Source organism: Hipposideros armiger, unplaced genomic scaffold (genome assembly GCF_001890085.2).
Source record: "Hipposideros armiger isolate ML-2016 unplaced genomic scaffold, ASM189008v1 scaffold_505, whole genome shotgun sequence".
In the NCBI taxonomy this organism is placed as follows: Eukaryota; Metazoa; Chordata; class Mammalia; order Chiroptera; family Hipposideridae; genus Hipposideros; species Hipposideros armiger.
In genome coordinates, this window is record NW_017731855.1 from 1,180,507 (window position 1) to 1,200,937 (window position 20,431).

The window sequence follows — 20,431 nt, forward strand, 5'->3', positions numbered from 1 at the left end:
CCTCCCAGGATTTTGGCATGTTTATTGTTCACTCGCCTTTCAATGTTTTTGAGGACTGTTCTCCACATAGCCGATTTTTGACCCTAAGAGAATTTGGAGTTAGATGAAACAAAAGCAGTCAATCCCCTTGTGTCAGTCCTTCAGGGAGCCCTCCAGACAGGTTCAAACAGACAAACATTTATCTTTGGGCAAACGGTCTACCCTTTTCCCTCCAGAACAAGGAACCCACATTTGGAATGCAGGCTGCCATCTTCAAGACCACTGCTATGTAATTGAGGAGGATGGGGCAAGAATAAGTCAAAATGCCACAAAACTCTACTATCACGTTTCAATGGCTTTTCTCCTGATTCAGCATGCTGTAAACCTTTGACTGTCTTCCAGAGTTCCAATAAACTTGATTCTGACAGTTTTCTCCCCAGTGTTTTCAGTGTTTCTGGAGAGGGATTAACCCCCAGAATACCCTACTCTGTCATTTTCATCAATATCACTCACTTCTGTGAGTGACATTTTCAAGTTTAAATCCTTATGCTAACATCTTAATTTAATAGTGTGTCCTTTTTTTTTGAAAGGAATAACAAATCACGAAAAAGAGAAAACTAGAAATTTCTCTAGCATTAATAAACTTGTGAAAATCAATAAAATGATTTATTTTATATATGCAAAGTCACAATCTCTTTGTACACATAATTTTTGCAAATTAATACAATATACATAACAATACTGTTCCATATAAACCTTTGTATAAACATTAAAGGAAATATATACATTATTTTTTTAGTGCTTTCAAAGCACAGAATGTTCAGGTTCACCTGAAGACTTTCTGTCATCACATGCAAGAAGAAATGTCAGGGGTTGGGGCAGCCTCAGGTGCACTTGGTAATGTCTCTAGACAAAATAGAAGAGAGTTGGAGGTAGATTGTTTGGTGACTCTCCCTGACCCCACCCATAGAGAAATAAGTTACCCAAATAGCAGCTTTCTTACTCTTTGATTCAAACTGTCCTGAATATTGCATGGTTTAAAAGGCACAACTAGGAATTGTTGAAAACTTTGTTCGGCACACACAAGATTACCAGTTGGATTCTGAAAACCAATTCTTTCTAAAGGACATAGTAAGAGCACTAAATAGTGCTCCACTTACAGGTGGCCCCTGGTCACTCTGGAAATGCCCAGAACAGCAAAGTTCAAATGAGCGAACCCTTGTCTCCTGTTGTAGGGACGACAGTGTTTACTGAATTTAACCTGCTGCATTAATAATGGTACCTTCCTCAATTGTGAAAAGAAACAAAATAAAAAATTAATACTTTCAGAGAAAATTCTTAGAGCAAAAGCCAGCTTTTACTGCCAGAGAATCATAAAATAAAAAATCTCTACTGCTTTGTCTTAGCCTCTGGAAGGCAGTTCTCTTGACTAAAACATTCTAGGAAGCTTCAACAATATCCCATCCTACAGCACAGAAAGCTTGTCCTTTTTCTCTCCTTGGTCTCTGCATTAGCATGATGATCTGCTGTTGATGTGATTAACATTGTTGAGAAGGTGGTGGGAATCTATTTTTTCTAGTACCTTCTCAAGGTACTGAATTAAGACTCGTCTTTTAAACCTAAAAAACAAAGAGAAATTTTATTAACCAAAAGATACTTGAAGCACTTATGATGTGCAAGGCACTCTGTGGGGTACAAATGGAACCGACAATCTACATAGAACAGAAATGTATCCTTATGTAAAAATAATGTTCAGTAAATACTAACAGTGACAATTGAGGACCCAAGGCCATCACAGACTGTGATGAGCCTGCAAGGCCCCACAGAGTTGGATGAATGAGTTGGACTCAGATAATATCAATCTAAATGCCTCTGGATACAGCCTTAAGTATGAGTGAGGGGCAGGGTTTGAAAAAAGCAAGGCAGAGCCTATTTCTACCCATGTCCTGCATTTGACCCTACTGCTTAAAAAAGAACAAAGAGAGCCGGCCAAGTGGCGCGATGGTTAAGAACTCGCTTGGGATGCCAGAGGGCCCCGGATCGGATCCCACATATGAGGGCCAGTGACACTGCCCTCTACAGCTAAGATGCTGAACAACAGCTCAACCTGGAGCTGGGCTGCCGTGAGTCGCCGGCGACGGTAGGCTGCAGGCCCTGTGGCAGTGGGTTGCCATGGGCTACCGTGTGTAGCCAGCAGCCTCTGTGAGCGGCTATCCAGAGGCCGGCGACTAATCTGCCTCGCCCAGGAGGAGCGCAGTGATGGTGCCAACTTGGGCCAGTGAAGCAACGTCCTCAACTAGACTGAAGAACAAAACAACAGCAACTTGTCTGTTCCCCTTCCCCCAATTCCCCACCGCTGTTCCCATCTCCCCAATTCCCCAGTAAAAAAAAACTTTAATAAAAAAAAAAAAGAAAAAAAAGAACGAAGAGCTCCTCTTTACACCCACCTTGCAGCTTCCTTGATGGTAAATTCAACAAATTGTTTCTTGACTGCAAGAGGTCCTTGCACTCCTTCGAGCAAAATAAAAATTCTTTCATACTCTGAAGATATTTAAAAAAAATTCAGTATTTTAAAAAATATGAATGGGAAATAAAATTCAATCTTTACATATCCTCAGTATATTTCTTAATGGGTGGAAAGACATAGTTTATACTTTAAACACTCAAATCATAACATCTGCTAAGGAAATGCTTGTAAACACTAATCGAATGTAGCAGGCTGAATAATGGTCCCCAAAGTTGTCCATGTCCTAATCCCCAAACCTGTAAATATGTTACCTTATACAGCAAAAGGGACTTTACTTTGCTAATGTAATTAAGTTATGGATCTTGAGATGGGGACATTACCCAGGTTTGTGCATATAGGCCCAAATAATCACAAATATCCTTATAAGAGAGAGGTAGTAGAGTCAGAGAGAAAAGATGTAAGGGTGGGAGCAAAGGTTGGAGAGGAGAGACGCTAACACTGCTGGTTTGAAGATGGAGAAAGGGGCCATGATCTAAGGACCACAGGCAGCCTATAGAGGTTGGAAATGGCAAGGAAACAGATTCTCCTCAGACCTTCCAGAAGGAACGCTGGCCTCCCAACACCTTCATGTTAGCTCAGTGAAAATCATTTCAGAATTCTAATTTACAGAACTGTAAGATACTACAGTTTTGAAACACAAAGTTTGTGGTAACTTGTTACAGCAGCAAAAGTAAACTAAAACAATAGGGGGAAAAAGAGCAAAAGGGGTATTGGATCTTTTCAGTTAAAGCAAAAGGAATCACTTTAAGTTATGTGAAAACCCAATGCTTCCCCAAAATGCACCTCAAGAGATAGCTTGAATCTATTCTGAATTATACAATGAGAGGGACCTCCCATTATATTATTGATAGATGTTCTTTCATTACTTACTTCGTCCAAATTTTCGAACTTCTTTCATTAATTGGTGTTTTATATCAGCATTGATTCCTTGTGCCATGGCAGGAGTTATTTGCAATGTATTTGGCACAGATGTCACTGAAACTTTTCGATCATCTGCAGAGACACTGCAGTTTTTGGTTCCTCCTATAAGTGCATTACTACCAGTTTTGTGAATCAGGCCATCTTTCCTTAGATTAGTGAAGTCATCAGAGAGAGAATCCAATTGGTTGTGTGGAATACCATCTCCTGCCATATTTATAAGCTCTGGTGCAGCGGATTTTGATAACAAGCCATTAGGAGGGATTTGAGCATTTTCCATCTTCTCCTCATGGACATCGTGAGTGACAGTAGCATCTGGAAACCGAATTAAGAAGTTGAGCATTGAGGTAGATGCGTCATACCAGCTCCACAAACAGACCCTGTTGCTCCTCAGTTTTGTGGAAATCATTTGTTTCATAAAGCAAGAGAATGTACCAGATGGAGTCTGAGACCCTTCAAATTGAGCTCAGGAAGGTAATACAACAAAAGCACTTTCTTCTCTTCATGGGACTACAAATACATATGGAATCTAAGTAAGATGGTGCAAGTAATAAATATTCTCGATCCCTGGCACTCATGGTTTAGTGCTTTACAAGATGAAAAGCACCAAGGCTCACTTGACACCATGATTTCTGTAATGTAACCTATAAAATGCCAAGTTTTACTCAGCTCGACACCAGACTATGTGGGCCTTCAACCTCCCTCGTCTTCACCTCAAAAGTTCCGAGAAAACAGAAGTGGCCATTAGGTGTGAAGGCTCTATATGCACTCCATCATCAAACATCCTTGTCTGAGGGCCGGCTGAGTGGCTCAGTTGGTTAAGAGCTCACTCAAGAGTGCGAGCTCTGAGCAACAGCAGTTCAATGCCTGGCCCGAGCTGAGCTGCCGCTGAGCTGCCAAGAAGTGGCAGGATGGCTCAGCTAAAAAAAAAGAAAAAATCCTTGTCTGTATATGATTGTTGTCATTCTCTTCTAGGTCAAATAATAGGGTTTCTTTTTACTCTAAGTCTGACACCCTTATTTCATTTTCTCACCCTCTTCTGTGCCAGGCACCGTGCCAGGAGATGGGGATCAGCAATTGGAATAAGACAAACAATCCCTACCCTTATGGCACTTATATCTCATGGGGAAATAAGATAGTAAATGGACAATGAGCAAGTGAAATAAAAACAGTATGAATTTGTGTTGGGAGAAGTAAGCCGGGATGTGACAGAGATAGGGGGAGCCTCAATGGACGGGGTGGTCAGGCAGAGCCTTCAGAGGAGGTGTCCTTTGGGCAGAGCCTGGAAGGGGAGACAGAGCCGGCCCTGTGCACATGCAGAGGAAGAGTTCCAGGCTGCGTTAAGGGCAAGTGCAGGGCCGCTAGGAGGGTTCCAGCCGGAGCCATAGAGTCAAGGACAGAGGCAGAGAGAACAAGGGGGAGATGGATACGACACGTGTTAGGAGAGGATGGCAGGGCCAGGTCATGCGGAGCCTGTAGACTAGAGTCGGGAGTTCAGATTCTGTTGTGAATGCATAGGAATGTTGATAATGGGTTTTCAGGGTGGACTCAGCATGATCTGATTTCCATGTTGACATGATCGCTCTGGCTGCAGGGCAGAAAATGGGTTAGATGAGAAGATGGGCAGCCTGGTAATCAAATAAGAAGTTATGTAGGGGCCGGCCGAGTGGCTCAGTTGGTTAAGAGTTGGCTTAAGAGTGTGATCTCTGAGCAACAGGGCCGCCGGTTCAATTCCCACATGGGCCAGTGATGCTGCACCCAAGCTGAGCTGGTGCTGAGCTGCCAACAGGTGGCAGGATGGCTCAGCTGGTGAGAGCATGTGATCCTAACAACAAGGTTGCCTGTTCGATGGTGGTCTATGCCCACCCACAACTAAGACTGAACTTGGCACCTTGAGCTGAGCGACCGCCTGGATGGCTCAGTAGACAGAGTGTGCGCTCTTAAAAACGAGGCTGCTGGTTCGACTCCCGCATGGGATGGTGGCTATGCCCACCTGCAACTAAGACTGAACACAGCACCTTGAGCTTAGAGGCCACGAGCTGCCAACGGGAAGCCAGATGGCAACTGGCGCCCTCCACAATGAAGACTGAATGACAACAACTTGGCCGGTCCTCTTCCCCAATCCCTTAACACTGTTCCCCTCCCCCAATTTCCCAATAAAACCTTTAAAAAAAAGAAGGTATGTAGCATCTTTGTGACAGATGATGGCAGCATAGACTGAGGGATAGAGAGAAACAATGGGATACAGTTACATTGGTCAAGTTGCCTAGACTTGCTAATGGATGGAAGTGAGAGAAGAATAAGAGAGAAATCATGGTGACTCTGGTTTTTCACCTGAACTACTTGGTAAATAGTGCCAGGGCTATGCCGCTGCTGGTACACAACCGTTCACAAGAGTGGATTGTGCCCAACTCTTCCTAATCAGGTTCAGTGACCTCACATTGATAACTTGACATTGATAAGGTTGGCACTATTTACACTGTGGAAATCTGCAAACACTACAACCCTCACAATCCCCACAATCTGTGGATAGTCGGCTGTCACAGCTTTACCAACACACCACTGGATGGTGTCATTTACTCCACTGGAGAAAGCTGCAAGTAGACCTGTTTGGAGGGAGGGAAGGTCTCCTAGAGCTCAGCTGAAACAAGTGAAACCTACTGAGTTGTATACGTCTATTAGTCACCTAAGCGAAGATACCGTGTCCACAGTTAAATTTGAATGTGGAGCTTAGAGCAAGTTGTAGTCTAGAGATATAAATATCTGAGTTGTTGAAATGTAAATCTTATTTAAAGCCCCAAGACTGCATGGGATCACCCAGGCAGAGAGTACAGTGAAGAAGGGAGTCCAGAATCGAGCTTTGCATCCCGTCCCTACACTATGTAGAGGCGGGAAAGGGGAGAAACCAGAAACAGTGCATGAAAAGGAGTCACTACTAAAGGGGGAAAACCCCAGGAATTTGTGGTGTCTGGGAACCCAAGGAAGTTTCCATGGAGGAGGGAGTGAACAACTGTTCCAAATGATGCTAAGAAGTAAGGCAACATGCGGCAGACACGGTACCTTGATGAGACCTCTTTCAGTGAAGTGGAGGAGGCAGAGCCCAACTGCACTGGCTTAGAGCATAAAGAGATGCGGACACAGAGAGCAAGTGTACACCCATCTTCTTACTGAGCCCATTGGCTCTTACGGCCTCAGGAGCCTGCTCTATATTTCTATCTTGTGCAGCCACTCTTACGTTTGTACCTCATTACGCCTTGCCCTGGCAAAGCAAACATGCTCATCTCTCTCCATTTCTACATCTTGTGTTAATTACTATGGAAGTATAAATCTTTTCCTCCTCATAGAAATTGAGATTCTTGAAACAGGGTCTCTGCTCCCCCCTGCCCCTGGGGCCCTCTGTACCTACCACATTGATGATTTCATAATGGTTTACTTAACGAACTAAACTGTACACAAAAGAAATGAACACAAAGGAAGATAAAATTGTTTAGTGTCTTAGTCCTCTAGGAGCCAGAAGGAAATCACAACCACTACTCTATACCTGTGTGTACAAGGGTGGGTTTTATGAGGTTTGGATAAGACGGGAACCACGAGGCTGAGGGTGGTCCCTTTCCGCCCACATGGTTAGTTACAGTAGGTGGTGTTTGTGGTTTCCTCGACAGCAGGGACATACTCCGCCTTCTCTTAGATGACAGAGGGCTGTTGGGTTCTCCAGGACGTTTCACTTTGTTTTGTGGCCCTGCTACAAACTCATCTGCTTCATCAATCATCATTCCCTAAAAAACATCAATGAACATAGTCCATTAAAGACAACACTGCAAGCACTCTTCATAGGTATATACAATCATGTATTACATCACCAACGTAGGTCTTAATCATGGGCCAAAGATTTATCATGCTGCACAGACTCTGTTCTCAGAAAACTCTACTCAATTTTAATCCACTCTAAGCGGAATAAGGAAGAAACTAAAATATAAGGTGTTGCCCAACGTCACACTTAATACAATCATGATTAACCAGAAAGCTGGAGGAATGAGCAACTCTCAGCAAACAAAATGGGAATAAATCCACAGTGACCTTTCCGAAGAAGTACAATCCATTTTGAATCAACCCTTGGTAAGGGAAACCATCCCTTTTTGTGTGCTTCTGTGCCTTCTACCCATCATTAAGAAATACTGATTGGGCCGGCCGAGTGGTGCGATGGTTAAGAGCTGGCTTGGGATGCCAGAGGGCCCCGGTTCGGATCCCACATATGAGGGCCAGTGACACTGTCCTCCACAGCTAAGATGCTGTACAACAGCTCAACCTGGAGCTGGGCTGCCGTGGGTCGCCGGCGATGGTGTAGGCTGCAGCCCCTGTGGCAGTGGGTTGCCAGGGGCTACCGTGTGTAGCCAGCAGCCAGCGTGAGCAGCCAGCAGCCACAGTGAGCGGCCGTCCAGAAGCCGGCAACTGATGTGCCTCACCCAGGAAGAGTGCAATGATGGTGCCAACTTGGGCCAGTGAAGCAACGTCCTCCACAACTAGACTGAAGAACAAAACGACAGCAACTTGTCTGTTCCCCTTCCCCCAATTCCCCACCGCTATTCCCATCCCCCCAATTCCCCAATAAAAAAAATCTTTAAAAAAAATACTGATTATCACTGTACAGAATGCTGCACGTAGAGGGTGAAGGGCAGGTAGATAGAAAATGTAATTCCCTCAATGGCAACCCCACACAGATTCAAAGATGTCCACTTTGGTGCTAGACAAAAATGAGGGGCTTTTCACTCTTGGGGCTTGATAAAAGATGAGAGCCAGCTGTATAGAAGGTTAGCTAAAAGCTATTATCATCCAAGGATAGCCCGTGAATACATGCTCCCATTATTTGAATAAAACCATAATAAATTATTTTTCCAAAGCAAAACAATATAGAAAGGGGAAAACATATTCACTAGCACCTACTACATGTCACGTAATGTTCTAAATGGTATGGATGTACTAATTCAATCCTCCACAGAGCTCTATGAGTTACATGTAATAATTATCCCCAGTACTGCAAATGAGGAAACCAAGACATTGAAAGATTCAGAAAAGCTCCATTAATTGAGGATTGGGCTGAAGTGGAATACCTTTCAGTCTACTTTTGTTACAGAAGAGATTATTGCATGGTCTTCATCTTAATACTAATGGCTTCCTCCATGAGTGCAGATATAATCCCCTTTGTCTTTATGATTAAATGGTCAAGTCAGTTTCTCTCTCTCTCTCTCTCTCTCTCTCTCTCTCTCTCTCTCTCTCACAGACACACACACACACACACACACATACACACACACACACCCCTCACATTTGGATCTCTAGGAGGACAACCCAAATAAAGCAACATCACCTAGTACTTCATATTTCAGGAGGAACACTTCACCACTATCCAGATAGAGCACTAGACATCTGAATAATGGAAACAGGGAAAATAAATGGTGATTTTAATATTAAATGAATTAGTGTGTGGTGGTAGGAATAAATACAAACTTGAGCTGGAAAGATGTGAGTACAAATCCCGGCTCTTATCAGCTGTGTCACTTAGTGTAAGCCATTTTACTGCTGTGAGCTTTGATTTCTTCTTATTAAAGGGTGGACAGTAAAACACATCTACAGAATGGTTGTGAGCATTAAATGTGATCATTTCAAACATCAGCTTCTACTAGGTACTCATTAAATGTCAGCTATTATTTTTTTCAAGCAAGACACTCTTGCATCAGGAGGCTTTCACTTTCCATTCACAAAGAGCCCTGGAGTCATATTTGATCTTTTAAATAAACAGGAGAATCTCTGATTTATATTCATCTTGCAAGAAGAAATGAATTATAGAAAGAACAGCACCGTTTAGGCAGGCATAGACATAGGTATCCTACCTTCTTATCTTGTTTAAATGGATTGCCAAAAGTATGCTGTCTTTTGGGTTGATCTGGATCAATCTCTCGAAGTGGAGAAGCCAATGTCTTTAGATATTCCTGATAGTTACCCATTTGTGCGACTGGAACACTATGAAGAGAATCTGCAAAGTCACCAGAAAAGAAACAGATGCTGTACAGCTGAAGTGTATGGTTCTTTTCAGAAGACATGATCATTGTCTGGCTTAGTAATATGTATGTTGGCATCCAATAGCCTAAAACCTTAAATCTATTAATATCATTCTAGGACCTAAAATCATCTCTCTTCATCCAACTCATTACCAGCCCATCATCCTTATTGCTTACTTACAAGCTCAAATCAGTAGGCTAAGAATTACTCCCTTACCCTTCAACCCAGTTTGAGAATGGACTGACATCTCTTATACCAGCATCCACACTCAAAATTCCATGTTTGTTCTGCATTTCAAAGAGCCTAGGCCTCATGGTTTTCCCTTATCATCCAGGGAACATTGGTGAGTGGTCCTCACCCTCTTGGAGAATGTGATTAAATGTATAGGCGCTCTTCCTAGAAAAGCCCCACTCCCCCCAAAAAAACTTGCTGTATAATTTCAGGAGGTTGGCCAGGCTAAGATTTGCACATCTTAATGGACAAATGACCCTGTATAAAATGAACAAAATTGAGTGTAGGGGAATTGTACATTGTCATCAATTATCCTGGACACTATCAGGTTCATTCTTTTCATGTAAATGAGAAATTCTGGATTGAATTCATCACAGTAGGCTGGGTGGTACAGTATTGGGACATACAATTTCCAAAATCTGACAGAACAGGGTTTTGCCACTTCCCAACTCACTAAACCTGGGCAAACTACTAAAATGTTCATTCTCAGTTCCCATATCCATAAAATGGGCATAAAATAGTATCTATCTCATGTGGTTATTTTGAGGCCTATAAGAGCTAAAGCATGATATTGTAATATATGCACTGATTAATGCACACTTCCCCTTAGGCCTGAGAATAATAAACTTCGGCCTGGATAGATATAGGCATTTAGTGAAAATAGGCATTCTAAACATTAAAGTATTACAAAATAACCTACTTGTGTATGTCAGGCTTGACATTTTGCTAATCAACAAAAGCAACTTCTGTGTTCATTTACCTTCATCTTGTCCAACAATAAACTTGTGTGTTTTTAGCAGATTGGATCTCATTCTGGTTAACTGGTCTAAAAGATCTCTCCGTGAAATATCATAAGCATTTCTATATGTCTGAGGTTTCAAATCCTATTTGAAATGAAACAAATGATTTCAGTTACTCCTGAGGTTTTAAATCTATATACTTAATAAGTAACCCTCTTAAAATCTTAGTGAAGGACTCTACATTTAATGCAATTGACTACAGTTGAATTTTCCCAGTAGAAAATTTGCCTTCGCTGGCCTTGTTCTCAATTCTAACACAGCTACAGAGCATTAAAGCCACTGGGAATATCCTTTTTCAAGTATGTCATTGAAAACATCAAATCCTGAGATTTATGCCTGTGGCAGCCTTGCAGGCCCACTGCTTGTGATCTAGATGCAGCCATGGTGATGAGCTGCTGGGATCTCCCTCCAGGAAGCAATGGCTGATCCTGTGAGGAGTGCAGTTAGCTGAGCCACCAGTTTGCAGTGCCTTAGGCATCTGCAGCAGCATTTGGGCCGAGGCCATGCTCTTTGCAGGCTGCCCCCAGCCAGTGACTGAGGGTGGTGGGGGGTGTTAGGGCCTGGATTTTCTGCCCAATGCGGACCTCCTCCATGGGAAATCTTGGTGCCAGAGATCCCTGTGGGGCTGGCCAAGACTCTCTCCCAGCTACGCCAATGTCTGAGGTTCTTCATACCCACTTCTCCTTCCTTGCCCCCTCCTCTCACAGGTGCTAGATCAGCACTGTGGCCTGAAGGCTCTCCCAGCTGACTCCTGTTGCCCTCCCCTTTATCTTTCACAGACATTACCCCCTAAACATATCTTGTACATTTAATTCCATATTGGTGTCTACTGACAGGATAATTCCTAAACTGGTCCATCAATAACTATAAAGTCCAAAACAGGATTGTCATTATTTCAAAACTAAAGTAATATGAAAGACATAAATGTATCAGGGAAGTTCAAACCAATACCTTGTTTAAGAGCCCTACTTGGAAGCCAGCAAATTCTTTGGTATTCAGTTCTGTCAGTCTCAATGAAGTTTCCCCTATGATTTCTTTCAATAGTTTTCTAAAATTTTTACTGTGAGTCAAGGACACACCACCTCCAGAATGATTTTTCACTTTGATTCCAATTTCCTGGGGAGGTTTCTTCCCCACTGATGCTAGTATTCGTTCTGACTCTAGTTTTGTCTAAAATGAAAGTACATAGTATGTTATGAAAAGATCTATATTATCACTGATATTTTTTACTACTTAAGAAAGATAATACTTTAAGAACCCCAGAGAACAATTTTCAATTGAAATCACAGAAAAACGGGTAATTAAACATTTTCCTGTGCTTCTCTGTACTACCACAGCAAACAGAGAGGGGGGGCTAGAAAGACAAATAATACATTTTTTTATCCTGTCTAGTGTCAAAATTATGATTGAATCGTGGAGAGAATGGAAATCATGGGTAAAAATTATATTCATAGACATTTAAAATCACATTTTGTTACTGTAAAATCTAGTCTAAGTCAACATTTTGGACCCAGACATAAAGGTTTAAGACTTGGTATTATAAATGTAAGCTAGTGCTAAAATTCAGATTACATACATTGGCATTATTTCTGAAAAAAATAAACTGTTTATTTCTAATATTGAACCATCCAAAAAAAGTAATGCTTAATTTAACAAATATTGCCAAGTAAATAATTTGTAATATGTATTCAATAATTTCTTCCTTACAATAAAAAAATCCTCTTAATAGACACTATTATATTATATTGATAAACAGTACTTGCGAGTGAAGTATAGCAATATATTGGGCATATTTTGTTATTTACATACATCTAAGATAGTTCAAGGAACACTAGTGACATTTAGCTATTAAATTAGTAATTAGAGCTAATTTGAATTAGAAATGATTTTTTTCTTTTTCTCTAAAAGATAGAATTCCACCAATGTCCAGTAAGCCCAAAATAAATTTGAATTTTTTATGGTTTGGTTAGAGATAGTCATTAATTTTCCCTAATTATTTGAATTAAGAATGTTTACTATCTTAAAAAAATAAGTCATGAAAGAAGGGATAAGAGCAAATGAAGGGTCTGTTTCCATAAATAGTCCCAAAAGTTCATTTATAAAACTATAAAAGCAATATGTCCCAGAAGGTTCCAGAACTTGCATGAGTTTCAACTCTGTCCACTATTCTTCCTTGTGGCCACACCCTGCTGACACAGCCTTAAAGGCCTAAGGTAGACATCAAATAAAAATATAAAATCAATAGATCAATCAATCAATAAATAAAGCAAAACATTAACAACAACAAAAATCTATCAGCAGAGAGGAAAGGGGTTAAGGGGGTACTTGATAGACCAGAAATCTGGGTTTGCTTTTCCTTTCTTTTGCAATTTGAACACACTGGACTGGTAGGAGCTGGTAAACTCCAGACCGTACTTAAGTTTTTGCCAGTTCCTTGCAAGGTGTGTCAGCATCCCAAATTGTGGAGGCATTTTGGGTCTTCAGTGAAATATGCCACTTTTTTTGCTTACTACTGTCTGTATTTTAAAGGCCCAACTTCCAAACATATCCAACTTAAAGCATTGTAGTCATTGCAAATGCTACTACTGTTCCCTACCTGGGAATACACTTGTGCATAAGAAAATAAAGCTGCCGCATGAATTTGTTATATAACATAACACATTTGTATGGCAGTAAGGCTCTAACTCAGTAGTTCTCAAACATTTCCATCCTGCAAGAATGGGCTAGGTAGAGGTGAGAAGTATGATAAGTAGGGGTGAGTGGAGGATGAGGTACTAATAGAGAGGGGCAGGCAAGGGACAAGGTGAATAATGGTAAATGAGTTGTGGGTATAAAGTAACAGATGGAGGGCAAAAAGAGAGGAGGTTGAACTCCACTCCTCAGGTCCCCTTGGGGCCTATAACCCTCCAGTATGAGGAATACTGGTCGCATCTCCCCCTCTCTAAGAAAAATCTTATGGATATTTACTGCCTAAAAACTAATTTCAGGCAAGTTATTTAATCACATCATGCCTCACTCAGTGTGCTGACCTAAAAAGGGGGGATGGTCTAGTCCAATGTGATTTGAGGAGAAACTAGGTTGAGGATAGACAAAATGTGACCCATGAAATAGTTCTATTCAGCCTCTGCCCCTCTTAGGCCACAAAATATCAACCAGCTTGTGGGTAGAACAAGCTGGCAAGCAAGAGGAGAAATGGCACAGCATCAGATGATACTGACAGACCCTTAACTTCAGTTTAATGGTGAAGCTAGAAGCCATAGAGAATCACATTAGTACTAATTGATAGTGTAGAAATATATACACATTTAATTTGAAAAATTACAATTACACTAGAGAATAAGGAAATGCACTTCTGAGGGCAAAGGATTTTTGTTTGTTTGTTTTTACCAATACTACCTGTTGGCTGAGTTTTTTAAGGTAAGAGATAACACTGTAACTAAGTCCACAATCTAAATTATCTGATATCAGATTTGGAGCTCCCATCATCCTTAGTGCTTTCTTTAATGGCTATAAGGAAACAAAATACACAACAGTAAGAATAGAATAAATCTTAAAATACTCAAAGTTCAGTTATAAGGGGCAAAGGGACATGATTCATTTCTTAGAAGTCAAGGTGCTGCACATAAAACCAAACATGGAACATTAAAAAGTGGCAATGAAAATAGCAGAGAAGTAAGGAGCAGAAAGTAAAAAAAATCAGAAGAGAGGGGGATAAGAAGAGCAAATAACAGCAAATTCAAACAGGTAAATTGCTTTCAGTCTTAATTCCCAAGTCATAAAATTATTTCACATTGCATTTTATCGTGCACCCCATTTCTGCCATGGTAAACACTAACACACCCCAATTTCTCCTCCCGGTGACACCAGACTCCAATAGTTCTGCCTTTTCACCTCTAGAAACTTGGCTTAAAATTGACCACATCCACCTCTGAAGTTATTTTGATAGATCTTGATTTAGATTACGTGACCAGTTCAAAATCATCATGAACATGTCCCCATACCCCGCACCAGCACTCTTACTTCATGCTGTGTCTAGGACACATTTAACAGGCAGTAAGTAAATATAATGTCTTAGAATTGTGTTTTCAGAGGGAATCCCCATATTGAGAATTTCTAGAGTTAAAAAGGGAAATTGATATAATACATGAATCCAGACCTATTCTTCTTAAATTCTAAAATTACAATTTCATAAGGTTAGTTTTAATAAGAGAAACATAGATGTGTATTATAAAAATAACCATGGCAGTTAAACAAAATAAAATAAACAGTTCTTTTTGTGCCACCATGACATCTCCCAGCTCTTATGCATAATTTGAGAAGATAATGGCGATACAAATATTTATAAATTTTTAAAAAAGCTATCTTATTTCAGGGGTAAAGTTTTTGGTTGACATTTCGTGTGACAAGAATCATCACTGATAAAGTTAATACTTATATACACATAAATACATACTAATAGGTAGTATGGAGGCAGAGTTTTTAAGTAGCTGTCAAAAGCCTGTCGCCACTTCAGATTTGGCTTAAGCTTGTGAACTTTAAACAAGTCATCTGTAAGAGAAAACCAAATAAAATATTACATTATTTCAGTGCTAAATTAACAAGATCTAAATCAAGCAACCCACATCTACTATATCATTTCCTAGAAATCTCGTTTTAATTACATTAGATGAACCTTTCATTGGAGTTTATTTGATTGGCTTTTTTGGTACTATCTACCAAAATTATATATAACATTTTTCTAGAAAATTAAATATATTCTCAGGTTACAGATTCCTCTTTCACCTGTGAAGCTACATAAAACATAATATTTAAACACTGACTGACCCACGTGAAATACTTTTCTGACCTATTACATATTGGTAACTGTACTGTAGTAATTTTCACCTGAGAGGGAATCCATGGTCACTGGCTGATGAAATATCTGTCTATTTAAATAGAGGATGTGAAAAACAACAAAACTGAACTCATAGATACAGAGAATAGATTCATGGTTGCCAGAAGTGGGGGTGGGGTGGGGGGGTGGACAAAATGAGTGAAGGTGGTCAAAAGTCACAAACTTTCAATTATAAAATAAATAAGTCATGGAGATGCAATGTACAGTATAGTGACTATTGTTAATAATACTGTATTGAATATTTGAAAGTTGCTGAGAGAATAGATCTTAAAAGTTCTCATAAGAAAAATATTTGTAACTATGTGTAGTGACGGATGTTAATTAGACTTATAGTGATGGTCATTTCACAATATATACAAATATCAACTCATTATGTTGTACAGCTGAAACTAATATGTTAAAAGTCAATGACATCTTTACTTTAATAAACAATAATAAATATTATTAAGTATTATTACATAAATAATAATAGTAATAGACAAACAGATAGAGTTCTACTTTTTGCTAAAAGGTCAAGGCAAGAGACTTTACAAAGTATATGAGAGAACAAAAGTTAAGACTCTAATTTCTAGGTAATGATGGCAAGCTCTAAATTATGTTTTGGATTCTCCACAGTCAGCCTATATTTTGTTTAGTCATATTTCCTCCTTCTTCATTTCTTTGATTTCAGTGGTCTGACATTTTGAGCCAAACTTTGGGTCTTTCAAATATTACTTAACAATTGGGTTATGGCACTAGTAAAAGCAAGTAGAAATGTTAGGTTGAAATTTAAAATTCTATACAACTAAATATGTTTCCTGAATACCATGTGCATTAATACAACTGAAGATATTTTCCTTGAATAAGCAGATACCCCCTATATTTTCATACTTAAATTTAATTACTTTAATAATCTAAATGCATTATATACACCACATGAAAATTTCCACAACATCTCATGATTTCCTTCTGAGTGTAAAAAATATTTTTTCTAATATAATAATTCAAATTTGATATTCCCAGACATCAAAATGAACCTGCCACACTTACTATGAATGTCAAAGGTATTATAAATTCATCCTCTATTTTGTTTCTTCAGGTTTTGTTGGCTCTAATCCAAAAACAAATGCTTTACTTCCAGGGACAAGACCATTCCTATGTCATATGCATACGTTCTCTACAGATAGGGCTATTCTTTGAAATTCTGAATTACTTTAGTCAAGAAAAGCAATTACAGGGCCGGCTGAGTGGCTCGTTGGTTAAGAGTTGGCTTGAGAGCGCAACCTCTGAGGAGCAGGGCGGTCGGCTCGGATCCCACATTAGGGCCAGTGACGCTGTGCCCTCTACAGCTAAGATGGTGAACAACAGCTGGAGCTGGAGCTGGGCTGTCGTGAGTCGCTGGTGGTGGCGTAGGCTGCAGCCCCTGCTGCAGTGGGCTGCCCTAAGCTACCCTGAGTGGCCAGCAGCCAGTGTGAGCGGCCAGCAGCCAGCAGCCGCCGCCCAATGGCCGGCGACTGATCTGTCTCACCTGAGAAGAGCGCAATGATAATACCAACATGGGCCAGTGAAGCGACGTCCTCCACAACTAGACTAAAGAACAAAAGGACAGCAACTTGTCTGTTTCCTTTCCCCGATTCCCCAATGCTGTTCCCTCCCCCAATTCCCCAATAAAGTCTTTTAAAAAACCAAAAAAAAGAAAAGCAATTACATATTTTCTTCCTTTTACTGCTATGATAAATTATTCACTCCTGCTGAAACTAATTTAAATGAATTTACAAAGTCATAAAATACAGGGATTTTGTTCTTTTGAAACAGGGTAGAGAGAACAAAGAAAAAAGATCTAAAGAGGCTGCTGGCTCATTGTAGCGTGCAGGTCTTTTAAAGACCATTCATATCTTAACAAAAAGGCAAGAGAGATCACGGAAATATCGTGCTATACTACGTCTTTCTTTATGTGAAGTCTGTTGAGAATTAGGCAGATTTGGGAAACTAATTGACAAATTTAAATACCACAAGACTGATGAGACATTTAGATACAAATAGATTAGATAATGCAAGTCAATAATAGTCTTAATATTTTTAACAATGCTGACTGCAATGATTCCGCCCAGGAGCCAATTTAACCTAATTATTTATTGTCGGATTTTTTTTAACAGGGGTGGGAGGAAAAAAGAAAATCTTCCACAGTCTAAATTAAGGGTAGAGAGCTATTAGGATGACACTGCTTTAGTCACTATCTCTGTAGCTCAGAAAATGATTTCCATGGTATTAGATTTTCATTCACATGAAGTCTAGGGTGGTACAGTAAAGATGTCATAAACAATTAGTTAATCAACATTTGAAAGACAAGGAAGTGAGAATGTAGAACGAGAGTGAAATGATACTGCCACCACCTCAAAGACTGCCTCTCTTCCAGTTCCTTTCTCCCATTTCCTGCTTCAAAGAGGAGGAAGACATGGGTTTGAGCCTAAGTTCAGCCACATACTTAGTTGAGTGAACTTTGAGAAACCACTTCAACTTTTTGTGACTCCATTTCATCTATAAAATCGGCTTAATTATAACTGCCTTACCATACACGATTGTTCAGAGAACTAGATTATGCACATGAAAACACTGTACAAAATGGAAAAAGTGTAAACTGTAAAGCACTAAATGCATAGTGATTAATACACATCAAATTATCCTCCATTATGCGCTTTTCCTCCTCCTGGTCTTAAAATCGAGCTAAATTTTATATTTTGCACAAGTTCCTAGTTCTCAATTAAAGAAAAAAAACCAAAGCAGGTGAATTGAATGTGGTGTATTTCAGAAAATAAAAACAAGAAAAGTTGCTATAAATGCCTTAATTTCTGTAGCTATTGGCCCTCAACAGAAAAAAATATAATTTCCTAGTTTCTTGATTGAGGGATAGTCTTCTTGCCAACTACAGTAATCTGGTTATTGCCCTACTGACGTAATTCTTATGGTAGCTCCTTGATTCAATTAAGCCTCACTTATCTATCCCAGGTAAGTTTTAGTGCTTAAATCATTAAATCTTTGTTAACTACTTTTGGTGGAAATCTTGAATTAATAAAGAAACAGGGGTCACCTTTATGGACAATTATTGTACTATACAGTAATGCAGTGATGTTTCCAGGCATTATGAAGTATATGTGACTTAACTTGCCTTTTTACTAAATGCTCTGCCCACCAAAACTGCAGAGCCATCTTATGACTTATATGATATCCTTAGTATGAAACAATACCTTCAGGATCTACTAAGATAACATAGCCATTAATAATGACAATAGTAATAATAGTGCTAATAGCATTGGGCGCTTACTCTTTGCCAGGTGAGTTCTGTGCAATTAACTGTATTCATTTAATCCCAACTAAATCCCTTTGATGTAGGTACTATCATTATCCCCACTTTACAGATGAAATAACTGAGGCTCAGAGAGGTATCTTATCCAAGGTCGCAAAGCTAGCAAACGGCAGAGCCAGGATTCATACCAGGGCAGCTATACCCTACAGTCCATACTCTTAGCCACTTGGAAGCTACACAACCCAGAAAGCGAATTAATGGTGGAAATGTTAAGAGTATCTATTATAGAACCTCAACATGAAACCCAGGTTTAGGATTCAGGGGCACAAGGACCTCCAGCCTTAAAGGGTGTGAAAAAACCCTATGCTCTTTATAAGACACAGGTTATAGAAAAGTCTGGAAATAGATATTGGAAGCCAAAGGGCAGAATGGGAACTAAGGATGGGATGGCCTTGAAAAGAATGTGTGGGGTTACAGAAGGGGGAGCAATCAAAGATGCCTCTGGGATTTCTGGTTTGGGATGTTTGCAAAAGGATGGCAATGCTCTAGGCAGGGCTGGATTCTCAGTGTTGTAAGGCTAAGGAGGACCAGGAACAAATGTCACGTATGTTTCTCTGGTGATACAGACTTAACAGGTGACCAGAAATACAGTGTCAGGATTTGACCTCATGTAGTACTAGGGAGTTTGGGAATGTGGAAACAGGCACAAAAGGTTTCAGGCAAAGGAAAAACGGAATGATTCCTCTTAACCACTATGCCATGTCCACATTTGACTTCTCTTACCCGCAAGACCAGCAAAGACCAGGTTTAGAGGATGGATCTTGCTATTGTAAAGCGCTATACATCTCCATCTCTAAAGGGACACCAGCTACTCTAGTTATGGGCATTTTCATACAATAATTTGGAAGGCAGGCTGAGTTTAGACCAAAGATGAGATACTGGAATTCAGCCCATGATAGTTCTAAAGAGCTTTTCCACTGCCCTGTGGTAATGAGGCCACCTCCAGCCCTATGGTGTCCATGGAGACCATGTGGGGAGGAGGAACGAGGAACTCTTACTTCTCCCAAGCAGGGAGGTATCCTCCTAGTGAAGATCCTGAACTCCTACCCCCACACAGAAATAACAAGGAGTCCCTTCCTTTTGGGTATCAACAGAGGCCAAGTGGGGAACCTGGACTTCAACCCCCTCCTAGCACTATTGAGGCGGTACTTCAAAATCCCTGCTAGAGGAGTGTGCGAGGAAGCAAGCTGAAACAGGTTTACATTAAGATCCAGAGACTCATAATATTGAAAATGTAGAGGTTTCAATTGAAAGTCACTCATCATACCAAGAACCAAGAAGATTTCAAAACAAATTCAAAATGATAATCAAGAGACACCAACACTGAAATAACAGAAATATTAAAAGTACTCAATAAAGATTTAAAGGACCAATCGTAATAAAAAATGCTTCAACAAGCAATTACAGAAAGGCATGAAACAGATGAAAAATCAGAAAGCCTCAGCAGAGAGTGAGAAGTAGAAGATATAAAGAAGAACTAAATGAAAATCTTAGAACTGATAAATAAAATAACCAAATTAAAAAGCTCAATGGAGGGCCGGCTGAGTGGCTCAGTTGGTTAAGAGCTCGCTCAAGAGTTTGAGCTCTGAGCAACAGCAGTTCGAGTCAGCCCGAGCTGAGCAGCCGTGAGCTGCCAACAGGTGGCGGGATGGCTCAGCTAAAAACAAACAAACAAAAAAAAT

At 40.1% G+C, this 20,431-nt stretch overlaps 1 protein-coding gene across 5 annotated transcripts in view; it reads right to left on the reverse strand.

Annotated features, from left to right (window-relative positions):
• Positions 1-618: 618 nt before the first annotated feature.
• Positions 619-20,431, reverse strand: part of LOC109396170 (integrator complex subunit 6-like) — a 62,236-nt gene continuing 42,423 nt past the window's right edge. The window contains exons 10-18 of one of the 5 annotated variants that reach the window (XM_019667783.1): positions 14,966-15,060; positions 13,909-14,019; positions 11,464-11,682; positions 10,473-10,596; positions 9,313-9,455; positions 6,966-7,200; positions 3,377-3,739; positions 2,427-2,490; positions 619-1,598 (exon numbers count right to left, since the gene is read on the reverse strand). In XM_019667783.1, the coding sequence (XP_019523328.1) occupies positions 1,490-1,598; positions 2,427-2,490; positions 3,377-3,739; positions 6,966-7,200; positions 9,313-9,455; positions 10,473-10,596; positions 11,464-11,682; positions 13,909-14,019; positions 14,966-15,060 (1,463 nt within the window). In that variant the 3' untranslated portion in view covers positions 619-1,489. Of the gene's footprint in view, positions 1,599-2,426; positions 2,521-3,376; positions 3,740-6,965; positions 7,201-9,312; positions 9,456-10,472; positions 10,597-11,463; positions 11,683-13,908; positions 14,020-14,965; positions 15,061-20,431 lie in introns of those variants that run through there. The other 4 variants (XM_019667785.1, XM_019667782.1, XM_019667784.1 and 1 more) reach the window with 4 other exon arrangements.